Source organism: Brassica oleracea, chromosome C9 (genome assembly GCF_000695525.1).
Source record: "Brassica oleracea var. oleracea cultivar TO1000 chromosome C9, BOL, whole genome shotgun sequence".
Classification (NCBI taxonomy): Eukaryota; Viridiplantae; Streptophyta; class Magnoliopsida; order Brassicales; family Brassicaceae; genus Brassica; species Brassica oleracea.
The window spans coordinates 46,058,927-46,072,916 of NC_027756.1; the positions used below are offsets into that span (position 1 = coordinate 46,058,927).

General features: G+C 38.3%; 3 protein-coding genes across 5 annotated transcripts in view; 1 reads left to right on the forward strand and 2 right to left on the reverse strand.

The window, feature by feature from the left end:
* Window positions 1-1,799, reverse strand: part of LOC106315170 — a 5,434-nt gene extending 3,635 nt beyond the window's left edge. The window contains exons 1-4 of the mRNA XM_013752923.1: window positions 884-1,799; window positions 707-806; window positions 226-609; window positions 8-151 (exon numbers count right to left, since the gene is read on the reverse strand). Coding sequence (XP_013608377.1) covers window positions 8-151; window positions 226-609; window positions 707-806; window positions 884-1,794 — 1,539 coding nt within the window. The 5' untranslated portion in view covers window positions 1,795-1,799. The remainder of the gene's footprint in view (window positions 1-7; window positions 152-225; window positions 610-706; window positions 807-883) is intronic.
* A 2,800-nt stretch (window positions 1,800-4,599) lies between these two features.
* On the forward strand, window positions 4,600-7,662 carry LOC106318944 (mitogen-activated protein kinase 16). 2 transcript variants are annotated; one of them, XM_013757119.1, is made up of 11 exons: window positions 4,600-4,732; window positions 4,941-5,116; window positions 5,215-5,623; window positions 5,699-5,826; window positions 5,908-5,967; window positions 6,058-6,207; window positions 6,276-6,431; window positions 6,503-6,714; window positions 6,795-6,899; window positions 6,973-7,127; window positions 7,203-7,662. In XM_013757119.1, the coding sequence occupies exons 2-11, from the start codon at window positions 5,093-5,095 to the stop codon at window positions 7,487-7,489; spliced, it is 1,686 nt and encodes a 561-aa protein (XP_013612573.1). In that variant the 5' UTR covers window positions 4,600-4,732; window positions 4,941-5,092; the 3' UTR covers window positions 7,490-7,662. The 2 variants fall into 2 exon arrangements, with proteins under 2 accessions (XP_013612573.1, XP_013612572.1); XM_013757118.1 differs by having other exon boundaries at window positions 4,604-5,116.
* A 237-nt stretch (window positions 7,663-7,899) lies between these two features.
* Window positions 7,900-10,186, reverse strand: LOC106312978 (BTB/POZ and MATH domain-containing protein 1-like). 2 transcript variants are annotated; one of them, XM_013750689.1, is made up of 5 exons: window positions 9,716-10,186; window positions 9,041-9,424; window positions 8,869-8,950; window positions 8,340-8,616; window positions 7,905-8,234 (listed from the first exon to the last, which is right to left on the reverse strand). In XM_013750689.1, the coding sequence occupies exons 1-5, from the start codon at window positions 10,108-10,110 to the stop codon at window positions 8,053-8,055; spliced, it is 1,320 nt and encodes a 439-aa protein (XP_013606143.1). In that variant the 5' UTR covers window positions 10,111-10,186; the 3' UTR covers window positions 7,905-8,052. The 2 variants fall into 2 exon arrangements, with proteins under 2 accessions (XP_013606144.1, XP_013606143.1); XM_013750690.1 differs by lacking the exon at window positions 8,869-8,950 and having other exon boundaries at window positions 7,900-8,234; window positions 9,076-9,424; window positions 9,716-10,182.
* Window positions 10,187-13,990: the final 3,804 nt, after the last annotated feature.

Sequence of the window (13,990 nt, forward strand, 5' to 3'; positions counted from 1 at the left end):
TTCCAACTGCCTGGGCGTTGCTGGTAGACTCTGGTTGCAATGGTTCATCATCATCAGAAGTTCCATCCACTCGTCCTCTTGGGTTGATTTGCGTTACAGTAACCCATGGATCGTCTCTGTACGTCACCCGAGGGTAACTGATGTAGCACACCTATACATATCAATTATACAAAGTATTACATTAATTAATTATATTGGTAAACAATTATGAATAGATTGACATACTTGATCAGCTTGCGAACCAAGAATGAAGGGATCATAATATTGAAGTTTCCGCCGCGAATGAACTGATGTAACACCAAACGCATCAATCTTCACTCCTCTATCTGGGGTGGTGTCATACCAATCACAATAGAATACTACACAACGCAATCCAACCATTCCAGGAAATTGGATTTCCAATATTTGTTTTATGTTGCCGTAGTAGACATCGTCACCAGAAGAAGATGAAACACCAGCATCATATGTTGTCTTAGAATGACCTTTCCTTGTGAATGCATATCCTCGCGTACAAAATTTAGGATATGATTTGACCACATAGTTTGGTCCCTGCACAAATTCGCGTATCCAATCATCGAACACAAGACCTCTGGCCAAACCATCATTCACCTATAAAAAAAAACATATATGAGTGATTAAAAAGTTAATTAGTTTATATTAAATTTAAACTAATCATTTGCATAGGGTAATAGGATATATGACTCACATAACTACGAAGCCACGCAGCAAATCCGTTATCTCTAAGTTGTCGAAGCTCATCTTCTGTTGCATGCCTGTGAGTCATACGCAACTCCGCCATATATACACTATATACAAAAATATTATCAATATGAAATAAATTTATTGAATATTAATCTAACAATAAATGAATAAATATTTTTACCTCTCATATTGTAGAACATCTTCACAGTTGGTGAGCAAATATGTTTGCAAATGAGCGTGCTCAGTGTCCGTAAGTCTCCGCTTCGTGAATTTTCCACTAAGTCGTCCTATTTCCTTGAACATGCTTGGGACAGTAACATGATATGTTGCTCTCTCCCCTCTATCATCATGCCGAGCAGGTCTTCGGTGTTTTGTATGCACTTCTGGTGGAAAATAATTTTCAGCAAAGATTGCAGTTTCTTCATTGATCACCTGTGCCACTATAGATCCTTCCACCCTGCTTTGATTTTTGACCATCTTCTTCAGATGATGCATATAACGCTCAAAAATATACATCCATCTGTACTGCACAGGACCACCAAGTTCCAATTCTCTTGCGAGATGAATAGCAAGATGTTCCATTACATCAAAGAATGATGGAGGAAATATCTTCTCAAGGTTGCACATGCTGACTGGTGCGTTTGTCTTCAAATTATTAATACCCTCTTCAGTCAATACTCTGCTGCATAAGTCACGGAAAAAAACACTAATCCCTGCAATTGCTTCATGAACATTACGTGGCAATAATGCTGAAAAGGCAAACGGAAGGAGGCGCTGCATAATTACATGACAATCATGACTCTTCAAGCCAGTAAACTTTCTTTCGCTTCTATCAACGCAGTTCCCCAAATTTGATGCATATCCGTCAGGAAATTTCACTTTCTCTGTAATCCAATCAAAGAACTCTTCTTTTCTAGCACCATCTAGCCGATAAATGGGAAAAGGGGCCGTACCGTTCTCATCAACGTGAAGTTCAGAACGATCACAAATATCGACTAAATCCAACCTTGACTTCAAATTATCCTTCGTTTTACCTTGGATGTTAAGGACTGTGTTCATCAGATTATCGAAGAAGTTCTTCTCAATATGCATGACATCTAAATTATGCCGCAATAAATGACTCTCCCAATATGGTAGATCCCAGAAAATACTCTTTTTGTGCCAGTTATGTAGCTCTCCAACCGCATTGACTCGAATGTTTTCATGTCCACCTACATCTGGCGTCCTTTCTGCATCAAAATACCTAAACTGCTTCAACAAATCTTTCCCACTAACTTCCTCAGGTGGACCATCAAACACCTGCTTGTTCTTCGTAAACGAAGTCTTACTCCTGCGGTATGGATGATCAGGTGGTAGAAATCGTCTGTGACAGTCAAACCAACACGTTTTCCTTCCGTTCTTTAGTTGGAAAGCATCTGTGTCATCTTGACAATATGGACATGATAGCTTCCCATGTGTTGTCCATCCAGATAACATACCATATGCTGGAAAGTCACTTATTGTCCACATAAGTACTGCCCGCATCTGAAAGTTTTCTTTGCGCGAAACATCGTATGTCTCAAAACCATGCGCCCATAGTTGTTGCAACTCATATATTAGTGGTTGAAGAAACACATCTAGTGATCTTTTAGGATGATCTGGCCCGGGGACTAGAATTGAGAGAAACAAAAACTCTCGTCGCATGCACAAGCTCGGCCGTAAGTTGTACGGTGTCACAATAACTGGCCATAGAGAATACTGCCTTCCATGCTTTCCAAATGGGCTGAAACCATCAGTAGATAATCCAAGATAAACATTTCTTCTCTCTTCCGCAAATTCTGGATATGTTGACTGGAAATGTTTCCAAGCCTTTGCATCTGAAGGATGTCTAATCTCACCATTTGTGGAATGCTCTGCATGCCATCTCATTGCTTTTGCTGTGCGCTCACACTGATACAACCTCTTCAATCTTTCCGTCAAAGGCAAATACCACATTCTTTTGAATGGGATCAGAACTCTTCCCCTCGTCTCCTGATAACGAGGTTTCCCACAAAATTTGCATACATTCCGTGTCTCATCCGCTCTCCAGTAGATCATGCAGTTTTCAATACATACATCTATCACTTCGTACGGTAGTTGAAGACCGGCAACAACTTTCTGAACCTCGTAGTATGAACCCGGTGCAAGGTTATCCTCAGGTAGAATACCTTTGACAAAATCAGTAATCGCATTCATACATTCTTCAGCCAAATTATAGTCTGTCTTAATACTCATTAATCTAGTTGCAGATGATAAGGCTGAATTACCATCTCTACAATTTTGATACAAAGGCTGTTTTCCTGCATCCAACATGTCAAAAAATCTCCTAGATTCGGGATTTGGTTCTTCCCCTCTATAATGATCATGTACCATCTGCTCAGTACCTACACCATAATCTATATCCGTTCTAGATTCTTCTAACCTAATATCAGGCTGAACTTCAATAACAGGCTGAGGTTCGCTAGTACTACCATATTCATAACCAGTTTTCCCATGAAGGTACCAAACTTTATAATAACGTGAAAACCCTTTCATATACAAATGAGTCTAAATATCAAATTCTTTTATAACCTTATTATTATTGCAAGTAGAGCATGAACATCTTAACATACCACTTTTTGCATCCGGTTGCTGTTGAACAAGCCTCATGAATTCTCCAATTCCGTGAACGTATTCTTCCGTAAGCAAATTGGTGTTCGGATCCAAATGAGGTTTATCCATCCACGAACGATAATAAACTTCTGAAGACATGATTTTCACGGAATTGACATAACTAAAGAGAATGAAGAGAGAATGAAGTGTGAATGAGTTGAATGAGGAGGGGTTGTATTTATAGGAAATTGCTTACGGCCCTCCGACGACTTTCCGACGAAATTCCGACGGATGTAAGGCAGTCCGTCGGAATACCGTCGGTATTTTCCAATCTCAAACGGCTATACAACGGTCATATTTATTTGTCAGCAACGGTCACATGGTTCGTCGGAAAATTCTGACGGAATACCGACGACTGTAACGGCTATATCTGTTAATCGGAATGTCGTCGGAAGTTCGTCGGTATATTCCGACGAAATTCCGACGACATTCCGATTAACAACAAAGTCGTCGGAATTCCGTCGGTATTTTCCGACGAACTTCCGACGACTTTGCTGTTAATCAGAATGTCGTCGGAAATTCGTCGGAACAATCCGTCACAAACGTCCGACGACATTGATGTCCGTCGGAACCTCCGTCAGAATTCGGCGTGTTTTCTTGTAGTGTTTTACTTCTCTAAAATAAATTGATGTTTTTGAAAATTTAGATGTTTTCAGTCATTAATATTTTTACTGTATCAATATAAATTGTTTTTAAAATTTTTGCACATGAATAAAAAAATAAAAAAATAATACAGTTTATTTTGGTTATATAAAAATATCATTACATAAAACTAGTTTTTGTAATTGGTCATAAAATTCAAATAATACCGTTAAATTTTATCTAGAATACTAAAAAATCAATTATTTTGCAGTAATTGTTTTTTCAAGCACCAAATTAAAATTATACGGAAGGTATATTTTAAAAGACATTTTTCTCTTTGGCCACTCCTAGTAATTCATAGTATAAACTACTATTAAATTAACGAACTATTGTTGTAATAAATTAAACAGTTGAATCATTAATCTCATAACACATGGGATAACGATTAATAAGATGATGATAAAACAATAGTTTATACAAAAATATCTAAACTTTTATTCGCCCTTCGGAGTTTGGACATTATCCAAAGCTAATTTATTCCTCCAAAAACGCAAGTACCCATAAACCCGAGGGCAAATAAGACCTTTTCCACTAAGATAACCAGACTCCACTTATCTGCTTTTTCAATTACAGCAGAGAGAGAAAGAGGAAAAAAAAAATCAAAATCATATTTAATACTTTGCTCTGTTATTCAATATAGAGAATTTAGATCTCTTCTTCACCACTCTTTGCTCTGCTCCTCGCTCGCGTATTGAGATTCAGATCCGATAAGAAACTTGTAAGCTCAGATAACAATCGAAAAAAGCTTCTCGGCTTTTGAAAAGCTACCTCCTTTTTTTTGTTACTCTGTTTCCAGAAGCTGAGATTGTTCAAAGAAGATAGAATCTCATCTTTCTTCATCTCAAAGGAACACTGAAACACATCTGGTTTTCTTCTTCTAATCCATCGATTTCATTGCAAAAGCTTCGATTTTTTTTTTAAATTAGGTTTCCACCCAGATCCTTTGGTCTCCGGAAGTGTTCTGATTTGTCTGAATCTCCGTTCTGTTTCTACATTGCGTTGTTAGCACTTTGTCTAAAGGAAGCAAAGTCTTTAGATTCTTCAGACATAAGTGATTGTGGATGCTCTGTAGCTGAAGATGCAGACTGATCAACGCAAAAAGGTCCCAACTTTTCTCTCTCAAGTTTACTTAAATATTAGAGATTTGAGATCTGAATGTGTCACTTATGTTCTAAACCACTCCCTTATTGCATATCTCAGTCATCAGTTGAAGTAGATTTCTTCACGGAGTACGGTGAAGGCACCAGATACAGAATCGAGGAAGTCATCGGCAAAGGAAGCTATGGAGTCGTCTGCTCGGCTTACGACACGCACACGGGAGAGAAAGTCGCCATCAAGAAGATCAACGACATCTTCGAGCACGTCTCTGATGCAACTCGCATTCTCCGCGAGATCAAACTCCTCAGGCTCCTGCGCCATCCTGACATTGTTGAGATCAAGCACATCTTGTTGCCGCCTTCGAGGAGAGAGTTCAGAGACATTTACGTTGTTTTCGAGCTCATGGAGTCTGATCTCCACCAGGTTATCAAGGCTAATGATGACTTGACTCCTGAGCATTACCAGTTTTTCCTATATCAGCTTCTCCGCGGCCTCAAGTACATACACACAGGTTAAGCTTTGCATAAGTTTTGGTTGAGATATTTCTCTAGATACTGTTTGGCTTTAACTGCTTCTTTCCTTGCAGCTAATGTTTTTCATAGGGATTTGAAACCGAAAAACATATTGGCAAATGCTGATTGCAAACTCAAGATCTGTGATTTTGGACTTGCGAGAGTCGCATTCAATGATACACCAACTGCAATATTCTGGACTGTGAGTAGTAATCCAATACCTGACTTTTATTAGATTACTCTTTCTTTGGCAACGTTTATTACTATTGCTTTGTGACAACAGGACTATGTAGCTACTAGATGGTACCGAGCTCCAGAACTGTGTGGATCATTTTTCTCCAAGGTGATCATTATTTTGCAATATTCTGGACTGCAGATTGTAGTTTCTTTTTAGTAATGTTTTTTTTCTGTAATTATTTGGTCATATGTTCAGTATACACCGGCGATAGATATATGGAGCATAGGGTGCATCTTTGCAGAGCTATTAACAGGGAAGCCTCTTTTCCCGGGGAAAAATGTGGTTCATCAATTGGATCTGATGACTGATATGTTAGGAACTCCATCCGCGGAAGCCATTGGAAGGGTTAGTGCGTCTCTTTTCACAATTCTTAGTATTGTTTCTTTTCTTTGCTGAATTGCTTCATGTGACAGGTGAGGAACGAGAAAGCTCGGAGATACTTAAGCAGCATGAGGAAGAAGAAGCCTATTCCTTTTACACACAAGTTTCCACATGCTGATCCTCTCGCCCTTCGTCTTCTAGAGAAAATGTTGTCTTTTGAACCCAAGGACCGGCCTACAGCTGAAGAGGTGATTCACTCCTTATGATGAAGGTTTGGTTGTATTCAACTAAAATTGTGTGTGTTTATGTGTTACTTTAGGCCCTTGCGGATCCCTACTTCAAGGGTTTAGCTAAGGTTGAAAGAGAGCCCTCTGCTCAACCTGTAACAAAGCTGGAGTTCGAGTTCGAGAGGCGTAGGGTCACAAAAGAGGACGTGAGAGAGCTCATATATAGAGAATCTCTTGAGTACCACCCAAAGATGTTGAAAGAGTACTTGGATGGTTCGGAGCCAACCAACTTTATGTACCCTAGGTAACTTGGCCTACTTGCTTCATTAACTAACTATACTCTTATTTACTCGTCCTTGATAATGGCATTGTTTAATTATGCAGTGCGGTGGAACATTTCAAGAAACAGTTTGCTTACCTAGAGGAACACTACAAGAATGGTACTTCTCATACTCCCCCGGAGAGGCAGCAGCACGCATCATTACCTAGGTAATGGTTTAACATTTGATGATTCTTTGGAAACAGTACATTGAGTAGTTATCTGTTCTTATGTTTTTTGCAGGGCTTGCGTTTTGTACTCCGATAACAAGAATGGAGCGGGGGGACAACAGAGTTCAGTTGAAGTCACTGATGGACTCTCCAAGTGTAGCATCAGAGATGAGAGACCGCACAGGAATGCGCAGCGAATTCCTGTTAACGTCCCTCAAACAATCCAAGGTCTCGCTCTCTCTCTCTCTCTTTGTTTATATAGTTATGTGGTTTCTGAACATTACCATGTTGTAAATGAAGCAGGTGCCGCGGTAGCTAGGCCTGGAAAAGCAGTGGGGTCAGTGTTACGTTATAACAACTGCGGTGCAGCCACAGGAGTTGAAGCTCTTGAACAACAGCAGCGTAGGATGGTTAGAAATCCGGTTGGCGTGGCTCAGTACCCAAAGAGAAGTTCTCAACCTTGCAAAAGCAGCAGAGGAGATGAAGACTGCGATTCTGCAGAAGGTTCAAGTAGATTGAAACAAAACCCTCAGTTTATACCTCAGAAAGTCGCTGCAGCGCAAGATACTGCAATGAGCCGCTGGTACTAAGTTAATGTTTTTATGTCTGGAAAGAAGAAACTTTACTACGCGTCTCAGGTAGAGCGAAGAGAGAAAGAAAGATTGTTCTTACAGATCCTGTCATGTTATTTGCCTTGTGTTCTTAAAATGACCTTTGTCCTTTTGACGTTGTAACAATATATATTGCCTTCAAATTCTTAAATTAGTCTCGATTAATCCCACAAATTTCATTGGATCTTTGATTTTAATAGAAAGTTCTTAGAGTGGAGTTCTTAACGAAAGTTAAGAAACTGTTTTTTAACTTTTAACTAAAAAAAAGCTAAGAATCAATTCTTAAAATCTTTATTTAAAAATCGGTTCTTAGTATTTTTAGTTAAAAATTAAGAAACAGTTTCTTAACTTCCGCTAAAAACTTCATCCTAAGAACTCGGGTTAATCATGCTCTTAGAAAAGGATTCATTGAACTTGCCGAATGAGATTGTTTATGATCAGCCGTTATCCTTAACAAATATTATACAATGCAAACGCTAATCCACTTGCTGAATCATATCAGATCAGCCATTAAACAGTAATTATACAGTGCAGAGATATGTTCAATGCAACCGCTGCTTCACTCTTCTTCCATTTGCATCACAACCATCAGCAAACATCTCTTTTCGATACCCAGATGCACTAACAGAGTGTTCACCAAGCCTCGCCACATACTTCAATAGCTCAGTTAGTAAAGATGGACAACTCTTTTTCAGATAATCAAACCCATCTGTTTGCATCACAGCTGACGACAAGGAAAAAAAAACAAGAGGGAAAACAACATAAGCCTCATTACATGAGTAGAGAGTTGAATCAGAACGACCTTACAGAACAAAAGATATATATTTACCTTTCAGGTTCTCTGGCAAGGAGACGAATTTGAGACAGACTGCCTTCAGCTGGAAACAATGATGCTGCTCCGCTAAGGCCAAGGTGGTTGCAGCAGTGTTTACGGTGATTCCTTCACAAATTCTTGACTCGCAGATCACTTTAAGCCGCTCAAGAGCATAACGGTCTGCCGCTGCAAGGAGGTGCTGAGCCACAAGAGTAGAAGCTGATTTAGAGTCTATGCCCATTAACTCTTGCATGTCAGGCAATTCATCCCAGTAGATAAAATGGAGTAAAACCTGCACAGGACCAATAAATCAAAAGAGGAAAAAAAGACTGCCAGGAGTTAAGACTGGAACTTAAAGCAAGGAAAACAGATAGAGATTCATTGCATCACAAGACCTATCTCACTACACCCACCAGCTAATCTCACTAATGTGCTAAGGATTCAATCTGTTCACTTAGTTAAACCGCATCTATACGTCTGGTTGAAATAAGAAGAAAACAGACATTCATGAAACCAACCAGGAAGAGAAGCAGAAAGAAAGAACCTTATCCTGGGTGAGTAAACTCAACAACAGGAGTAGCGCCCCAGGAGAAGATCCCGGATGGTACATTCGTGAATAGAAAATCCTGTATGACACCACAGTCACTCACCCGGAAACACAAAGGCAAGTAACCAACAAATCTATCTCTTCCTATAGATATCTACTTACACATTACCAGACCAAACAAATGCAATCCCAAAAAGAGAGGACCTTGAAAATGGGGGACTCCATGTCTTCTATCTCTATGCGATCAGTGTTCCGGTCTCTTAACGGGCCAAAAAGCTGTGCCCTGAAAACTGGGGAACGCGCTGCAAGAACCAGCTTGTGTGCAGAGAATGTTTCTCCGTCGACTTCGAAAGTAACATCACAACCTTTCCCGCTTTCCAATAGATTCCCAAACTGTTGACCCAAGTTAGAAACTGGCACAGGGATGTTGTAATTCCTCTGTCCCTCCGTGCACGACTTCACCACACCAACGCGACACTGAACCAAGAGGCTATTGTCCTTCATATAATCTGATGATTCTAGAGTCGACTTGTTGAAAAACCGCTTGTATCCCCTGAACCAAGCAGCCAGCAGATACACAATTAACACTGAAACGACCCTATAAATGTTATCACAGAGCAATATCTAACTTCATCAGAAGATAAAAGAAATATCAACAACAGTGGCACAAAACCGCTTGTAACCCCTGAACGAAGCAACCATCAGATACATCACTAACATTAAAACAACGCAGACATGTCATAACCCTATCAATCTTATCACAAAGCCATATCATATCACTCAAAAAACGTGTTCTTTCATTGCAAGCTTGAACCTTTTCCAGCAAACAGAGAGAACTACTCACCACATACTTCCACGATACTTAAGAGTATAAGGTCCGCTCTCGAGCGCTCTCCCAAAATGGCTATGAACCTTATGCTTCCCATTCCCGCTCTGATCCACAAGCGTGAGCTCAAACAAAGCTCTCACATCAGCTCCCTCGCTCGCAAGAGCAATGAACAAAGAGACGTAAGACGAGTTATCCTCCGGACTCTTCCCATCCGGGTAAAAGTAGATCGCCCACGTGTAATCTCCGACGTTGAACGTCTCCGAGGCCACGAATTTGCCGACGCCGAGGCCTTTGGTAAGAGAATAGCTGCGGATCTTGAATTCGTGGAAGCCGTCGACGGTTTCCGTGAGGGATGTCGATACCGTGAGGGGAGATTTCGTCGGAGATCTAGAAACCTCCGGGGTGCCCATCAACGATACGGGATCCAAAAAGCATAAAGGTTTTCGGTTTACACCCAAAAGGAGATCCTCGTTCAGGTTTGGATCGGGTCTTTTCGGATCCGGATCTAAGAGTTTAGGACCCGACAAGGTAATTTCAAATTCTCAGTTTCGGGTCGGTTCGGATCGTGTCGGGTCTTAAACCCATTCGGGTAACTAGAATTTATCGGTTCAGATTCGGTTCAGTTTCGGTTCGGGTTCGATATAAAAAATACCTAAAAATACAAAAAAAAGATCTGAAAATATTTATATATCCGAAAATATTCAAAATTTTATCCAAAATTTGTGTTTTTATTATATTAAAATGTGTATATATATTAAACTATGCAAGATACAACAACAATTCGTTGTCTCCTAGTGGTTGAGCTCATGTTCTTTAGACGAAAAACTTGTCTTCGATTCCTGCTTGATGCATTTATTTAATTTACATTATTAATTCGGGTACCCATCGGGTTTCGAGTTTGGGTTGGATCCAAGACCCGCGGATCCTCTGCAATAAGACCTGATAGAGTAATTTGATTGGGTCATTTTCTACCCGAACCCGTTTTTCGGATCGGTTTCGGGTCAGATCTTTGGGTCCGGGTAAAATGCCCAGGCCTACTTCGAACCATAATAGTTACCTCTACCGGAGTTTGCCTACAATAACAATTATCACTCGAGCATTAAGATGACACCGTATGAGACTATTTATGGAAGACTTTGTCGCACTCTGCTTTAGTGGACCGAAGTGGGCAATCGCCATGAGATAGAACCAGCAATGGTTCAAGAGACGGTAGAGCAAGTTGAGATGCTTAAGGTTTGGCTTAGGAAAACCCATGACCGTAAAAAAACTTATGCAGGAAAGCGCCACAAGGATTTGGAGTTTGAAGTTGGTGATTTAGTATACCTGAAAATAAAAACATTTCAGGGAAGATCTAAGACTCGAAAGCTAAAGAAACTTAAATCGAGATATATGGGACCTGAAGAAGCTTAAATCAGTTGTTGTCACATCTTATATATTAAAACAGAAGTCACAACCTTGATTCATGTGTGATTTCTTAAAAAAATGGACCTAATAGACCTATCCCTAGAAAGTCATGTTACATTTAATCTCTAATCTTATCATTTAAATTTTGGGATTACCAGAAATTTTTATTGGGCTAACAATAATTGGATTTAAACAATAGATGATTCATTAGATTTATAGATAGTATAAATTAAATTGATATTTTTTAATGTTGTAATACTATACTTCCATATGTTAAATATTTAAATATTTAAATATTTAAATATTTGTCAATGTTAACTTTTAAAATTATAAAGATTTTTTTTTAAATAACAAAAATCATATTATCTAACAATGATTAATTTTTACTATCTTAAACCAATGAAAACAAATTTAAACTATATAGTTTAGTTTAAAAATTTGAGCAAAAACTAAATGTTTAATTATTTACTCGATAATATAAATCTATGAAGCGAAAAATTTAATTTTTTAAAAACTTTCTAAATTTGTGAAATATTACAATATCTTTGAATATGACAATAAAACAATATTTTACTAATCTTTATATATATAGTTACGATTTTAGTAATGAAATATTAATCCGAAAATATATATATAGAAGAATATACAAATACATGTGAAAGTTTAAACAATCTATTCAATGAAAAAAATATACCGTAAACTTATTATGTTTTAAAAATTGATAAACACATATTATAATATATACCAATTTAGAATTGAAAACCAAATATTTATATAAAAATAAATGAAAACAAAAACTCGCGCGGTTGCGCGGCGCGGGTCGAGATATAGTTAGAAGTTTATATTTGCTGCATGGATGTATTCATCCCAATCAATTGATAAACTAATAATGTTAATGGTGTAGCTTGTTATCGTTCTGCGTTTTAGATATCAAAATATATGTTTTACACTAGACGCTTAAATGTGCAATATAACTTCTTTACCAAACATTTTCTAAAAATTCCAGACGCAAATGCAAAACAAATATACTCTAACTATACGAACAAGCATGGATTTTCTTACCATAAAGACGGCAAATAAATCATCCAATTATTGGTTCAAGAACAATAACTGGTCAGATTATATTCTAAAAATAGTAGATGTTGTTATAAAAAGAGCTGAAATTTATTGTATCACAAGAATTTAAATAAGGGCAAAATTTTATACCCGTAGAAATAATAACATTGATACAGAAAGAGAATTTTTTATTAAGGAGAAGATAAGTGTTTTCGGTGTGTATTATAAACGATCGAATCGATCGTTTATATAGAAGTTAAAAAGTAGGATTTCACTGTGCAAATAGTGTAGCGGACCCCACATCTTTTTATATTTTCAACGAAAGCGGCTGCTTTCATAACACTCCCCCTTGGGGACCGGTGTCACTATCCATTCTCGCTTAACGTCTTTGTTGCCTCGTTAAAAACCTTTCCAGGAAAACCCAATGGGAAAAACCATAGTAAGGTAAAAAGAGTACAACTACGTAAGCTCCCCCTCGAATGAGCAGTCATAGATCCTTCTGATGGCGCATTCCAATGTTGTGGACATGTTTTCTGAATACCGAGGTAGGTAGTGATTTTGTGAAGAGGTCGGCTGCATTGTCGCATGATCGAACATATCTTACTTCAATCTCCTTATTCTTCTCGAGCTCTTGCGTGTATGAGGAAAACTTCGGAGGTATATGTTTGGTTCTATCGCTTTTGATATATCCTTCCTTCGTTTGAGCAACACATGCCGCGTTATCTTCATATAGAATAGTTGGCTCCGTCTCGCTAAAAGATTAACAGCAAAGGATATGTCAGGTCGAGTACAATTTGCAAGATACATAAGAGCTCCAATTGCACTTAAGTATGGAGTTTCAGGACCAAGTATTTCTTCATTTTCCTCAGATGGTCGAAACGGATCATTTTCAACATTAAGTGATCTAACGACCATCGGGGTGCTAAGAGGAGTTGCTTTATCCATGTTAAAGCGTTTCAATACTCGTTTGGTATATGTAGACTGGTGTACAAATATACCCTTTTGAGAATGCTCAATTTGTAATCCTAGACAATATTTTGTCTGGCCGAGATCTTTCATCTCAAATTCTCCTTTCAGATAGTTTGATGCCTTTTGGATTTCGTTTTGAGTTCCAATAATATTAAGATCATCAACGTACACCGCGATTATCACAAATCCGGATGTTGTTTTCTTTATGAAAACACAAGGGCATATAGGATCATTCGTGTATCCTTCTTTTGTTAAGTGTTCGCTGAGACGATTATACCACATTCGTCCAGATTGTTTTAACCCATATAATGACCTTTGCAATTTCTGGCATTTTAAATCCATCTGGGATTCTCATATAGATATCAGTATCTAATGATCCATATAAATATGCCGTAACGACATCCATGAGACGCATTTCTAAATTTTCATTGGCCGCTAGGCTCATCAGGAATCTAAATGTGATTGCGTCCATAACAGGAGAATAAGTTTCCTCATAATCAATTCCTGGCCTTTGAGAGAAACCTTGGGCTACGAGACGAGCTTTGTATCTTGTAATCTCGTTTTTCTCATTTCTTTTTCGGAAAAACACCCATTTGTACCCAACAGGTTTTACATCCTTTGGTGTGAGCATAATAGGTCCGAATACATTTCGTTTGTTAAGCGAATCTAGTTCGACTTGAATCGCATCTTTCCATTTTATCCAGTCATGTCTCTTTTGACATTCATATACAGACTTTGGTTCTGGATCTTCGTTTTCTTCATTAATTTTGTTTGCTAAAAGGTATGAGAAAACGTCATCAATATCATCCATCTCTTTCGTTTCCATATCTTTCCATTATGGATGTAATTGATAGAAATCTC

What these genes read in the sequence shown, in the direction of transcription:
- LOC106312978 (XM_013750689.1), bottom strand. Translation starts at nt 10,110, where the DNA reads ATGGGCACCCCGGAGGTTTCTAGATCTCCGACGAAATCTCCCCTCACG. An exon ending in GATTGCATTTGTTTGGTCTG is followed by an intron (nt 8,951 to 9,040) that starts GTAATGTGTAAG and finishes GGTGTCATACAG; the next exon opens with GATTTTCTATTCACGAATGT. An exon ending in CTTGCCAGAGAACCTGAAAG is followed by an intron (nt 8,235 to 8,339) that starts GTAAATATATAT and finishes CCTTGTCGTCAG; the next exon opens with CTGTGATGCAAACAGATGGG.
- LOC106318944 (XM_013757119.1), top strand. Translation starts at nt 5,093, where the DNA reads ATGCAGACTGATCAACGCAAAAAG. An exon ending in AGACTGATCAACGCAAAAAG is followed by an intron (nt 5,117 to 5,214) that starts GTCCCAACTTTT and finishes TGCATATCTCAG; the next exon opens with TCATCAGTTGAAGTAGATTT. An exon ending in CCTCAAGTACATACACACAG is followed by an intron (nt 5,624 to 5,698) that starts GTTAAGCTTTGC and finishes CTTTCCTTGCAG; the next exon opens with CTAATGTTTTTCATAGGGAT.